General features: G+C 36.8%; 1 protein-coding gene across 1 annotated transcript in view; it reads right to left on the reverse strand.

Moving 5' to 3' along the window:
* Positions 1–3404, reverse strand: part of LOC112460096 (neurotrophin 1-like) — a gene marked incomplete at its 3' end in the record, with an annotated part of 6339 nt that extends 2935 nt beyond the window's left edge. The window contains exons 1-3 of the mRNA XM_025024596.1: positions 3372–3404; positions 810–947; positions 161–454 (exon numbers count right to left, since the gene is read on the reverse strand). Coding sequence (XP_024880364.1) covers positions 161–454; positions 810–947; positions 3372–3404 — 465 coding nt within the window. The remainder of the gene's footprint in view (positions 1–160; positions 455–809; positions 948–3371) is intronic.
* Between the last annotated feature and the right edge of the window lie 296 nt (positions 3405–3700).

Consider the following 3700-nt stretch of genomic DNA (forward strand, 5'->3'; position numbering starts at 1 on the left):
TGGGATAAATCTCGTTGAAATTTACGACAAGTGGACACGTCAAACTCGACTTTCTACCGTTTTCAGATAGTGGGAAAAAGTCGACGCGATAGATCATTGCGTGCGCGCGCATCACATAAAGATAATATTATTTTTTTTATCTGCACGCGTTTTAACTCACCTCGGGTAATGCTTCGGGCATCTCGTCACTATCCTCCTCCTCCTCGCTCTCCTCGGAGTCGGAATCGTTGGATATGATCTTCGCTATGGCCATATTGCTCGGTAGCATCAATTCCCTACTCGCGTTTTCTCTGTTTCCGCCGCCGACAAGAGACTGGACTTCCTCGAGTGGCGGTGAGGTCGTGTCATTGTTGGATATTTTCGTGGAGATTAGCGTAGCCAGCTTTTGCGGCAGCGACGTGCTACGTATTTTTGGTATTACCTCGCCGATTTGTTCCCGCTTCTCCGGCATCGCCTAGAAAAGACAAAAAGAAGATTAGTTTTATTTAGAAGACACGTATTCTGCGAATGATATCTTATTTTATCGATTAATTTTACGGCGATTTAAATAAAATAATTTATAATATACCAAAATATGTATAATGCTGTTTATTCAATCGAGTATAATATCTATAAAGGTTTATTTCTGAATCAGCAACTGCCAGGTTTCCCGTGCCACAAATTTTCTTCATATTTCTATAGAGATTTTCTATCTTATGTTTTACACAATTTATATCTCATGAAAAATAAAAGAAGCGATATTAAATAAATGTCATTCGAAAGTTTTCTATGCAAACGTGCTCACTCACGGATGCCATTACTTCTCGTACTTTAGTCGTTCTGTTTTTGACGTCCTCGTCACTGAGTTTGAGGGACGTCGATATCTTCTCCTGAACTTTCTCGCCATCATCGACATTGCTGACATTGTTCTTCTTCTCGGCATGGATTGGAGACAGTAGCACGACTGTCTAGAAAATGAAACAAAAAGTTGCACGTCGTATATTATCGTATATTGTAATATACAATTTTTATAATTGCTGTGGATAATATTATTAGATAATTTAGTAATTACATCTTGTAAAGCATTATGTGCAACGTATTAATAAATCTGGGACTACATTATGCATTGTTACGTTGTTACCTGCCTAATTAATTGTTAGAAGTGTTAAAATGGATGTTATCTAAATCTTATTAATACGGTAAATTATAATTAACCGTTAGCTAGGAAATCGTGGTTGCGAATCAAAATATAAATTTTCATAAGCGAATTAAATAGTATGTTAATTAACTCCTGATAACGCTAATTAGTGAGCGTCGCGCGCGAGACGCTGATTTAATTGAATCGCGAGTGAAAACGACGCGCGTGTGGTTCAGCGAGGAGACAATAAAATGCAACTTCCGGAAAGAACAATCGTAACGAGCGTGCAAAGCCGCTATACATAGCCGCGAGTGAACTGCAAGGAAGCGTAAATTACGTTACACGTATCTCTTGTTTGCCAAGAACGTGGACCGATTATCGCGCAAGAGATCTCTCTTCTTCTTCTTTTTTTTTTACGAAGAGGAAGTCTGTCCGAAGAAACGTCGGCTGCGCGTTTACGTTCGTTACACCGGAAGCGCAGTGGTTGCAATGAGCTTTCGCAGGATGCAAGAGATCGCAGTGCGATTCTGCGCAATCGTCGAAAAGGGAGCTTCTTAAACATCCCGTCGCGAAAGTATATATCCCTTATGCAGGTTCAATGACTTGGTAAATATGAGACTTCACCTGATAATTTGAATATGTAATTTATACGTATATTATTTTTGCCAAGAGTTGGATTTAGTGAAAGTAAATGACCGTAAGTTTCAATTAAGCGCTGACTCTTGGCAACCTGTAATTGAACTTGATAAATTTATTCTCGAATTTCATTATTTTCAACGAAACGAGTTAATTATCATAAATAAGAGATAATTATGTCGAAAGCTAGTCATTAGCCGTGAACGTAGATTTATATCCGGCGTATTAATAAATGGGGGCTAGTATTTATTGGTGCTCAAGTTCCATCAATGTTAATAGATTGGATCGTTATTCTTATGTTTAACGCTTATTAATTTCTTATTGCGCTCTAACAATTAATGGAACCGCTTCATATATGCGAAATCTCTTCTCGATACTCTAATAAAGACAACTTAGTTTCGCTAAAATGCAATCGAGCTCGGAACAACAATGCAGGATGCATGAGAATTGCCATTAACCATGATACATCACGCGATGCAGCATATGCGCCTGCAACCCCAAAACAATCCATTTCTCAGCTTGAACATGAATGCCTCGATTGTTACCCAGTCATTAAAAATGTATTCTTCTTTTTAATTTGGTGAAATGTGTGTGAAGATACGTCGAACAGTGCTCATTTGTAAGCAAATTTATAAAAGTTGAAAATTACCAGAGAAACGGAGAAAGGGAGAATTAATCTTTATACATTTTTATCAAGGATCGAGCTAGTTCTTGCTCTCACTCATTATTAGAATAAAGAATCTAGATCTAAAAATAAAAATATATATATATAAAGACAATAATATTTAATTATATTTAGTTGATTCTTTTTTATTATAATATCTTCTTACATGCTTCTTTTACACAATCCTGTTAAGATTAAAAACCTATCATGCCGTAATTTTATACTGTAACGACTCAATAATGGTCGAGGCAAACAGATGATTTCACTTGATTCAATTGGATTCAATGGATTCTCCGACAATAAACAAAATCGCGTGACTGCGTTTGAGCATTTCATGACGGCTATTTCAAGTCAATTTCCATATTTATCGCGTTAATGAAGAACCTTTCGAGAATTCTCGCGCGAGAGCAAACTCGATATTCCAATGCAGGTGCGAAGCATCTATTACTTTTCCTCACTTTAACGAGCGGCTGGATCAAGGTCGCGACAAACGTTGTTTCACTTTGGACCAGGTAAACTGACGCAGAGAGCATCACGCGGTCAGTAAACTGAAGGAATGAGGAACTTCATTCATTCGGCAAAAACAGGAAATAAAACTTTCTTTGAAAGCGCGATTCAAGAATTAACAGCTGATAAAATTAATTACTTTTTAATTCAGTTATTGATAAAAAAAAATAATAATAGCACCGCGATTATTTTTTTAATAATTAGTTTAAATACTAAAGAAGAAAAAATTTAGATATTTTGTGTACATAAAAATATTATAAAGATCCTCGTCCATTCGTTTTGAACAGTTATAGTGCGATTAGATAAGCATTAAAAATCTTAAAGCTAAAAATTAGAATTAGCAGCAGTTAACAATAAAAGGATCAGAATAGAGACAAAAAATTTCACTATTTTTAACCAGCCGCAAAAATTAAAACTACATATTACCGAAACAATAATTAATCTTACCAACAACACCCAATACGACTGTCCTATCCTCATCCTATCGAACCACTAAGACTCATCAACAGTTTCAGTGTGAACTGATTTACAATTATCACAGATTCCACTGTCACTCTACCACTGCAATGATTTATCAATCTCTCAGCACTATCATAGAGCAATATCATTAAACACTCAATTGTATTCGCGCAGATTGCGCTCGCGGAACCTCTTTGACGATTGACTGATCAAACCACGAAATACGAAAGATCTCCGTTCTAGAGAGACTCTTCTCGGTACCGAGGTCCGTTCGCCAAAACCACCTGCTGCCGATCTGCTCTTTGAACTGGCGCAAA

The sequence above is a fragment of the Temnothorax curvispinosus genome, unplaced genomic scaffold, assembly GCF_003070985.1.
Source record: "Temnothorax curvispinosus isolate PA1 unplaced genomic scaffold, ASM307098v1 QBEX01010316.1, whole genome shotgun sequence".
Classification (NCBI taxonomy): domain Eukaryota; kingdom Metazoa; phylum Arthropoda; class Insecta; order Hymenoptera; family Formicidae; genus Temnothorax; species Temnothorax curvispinosus.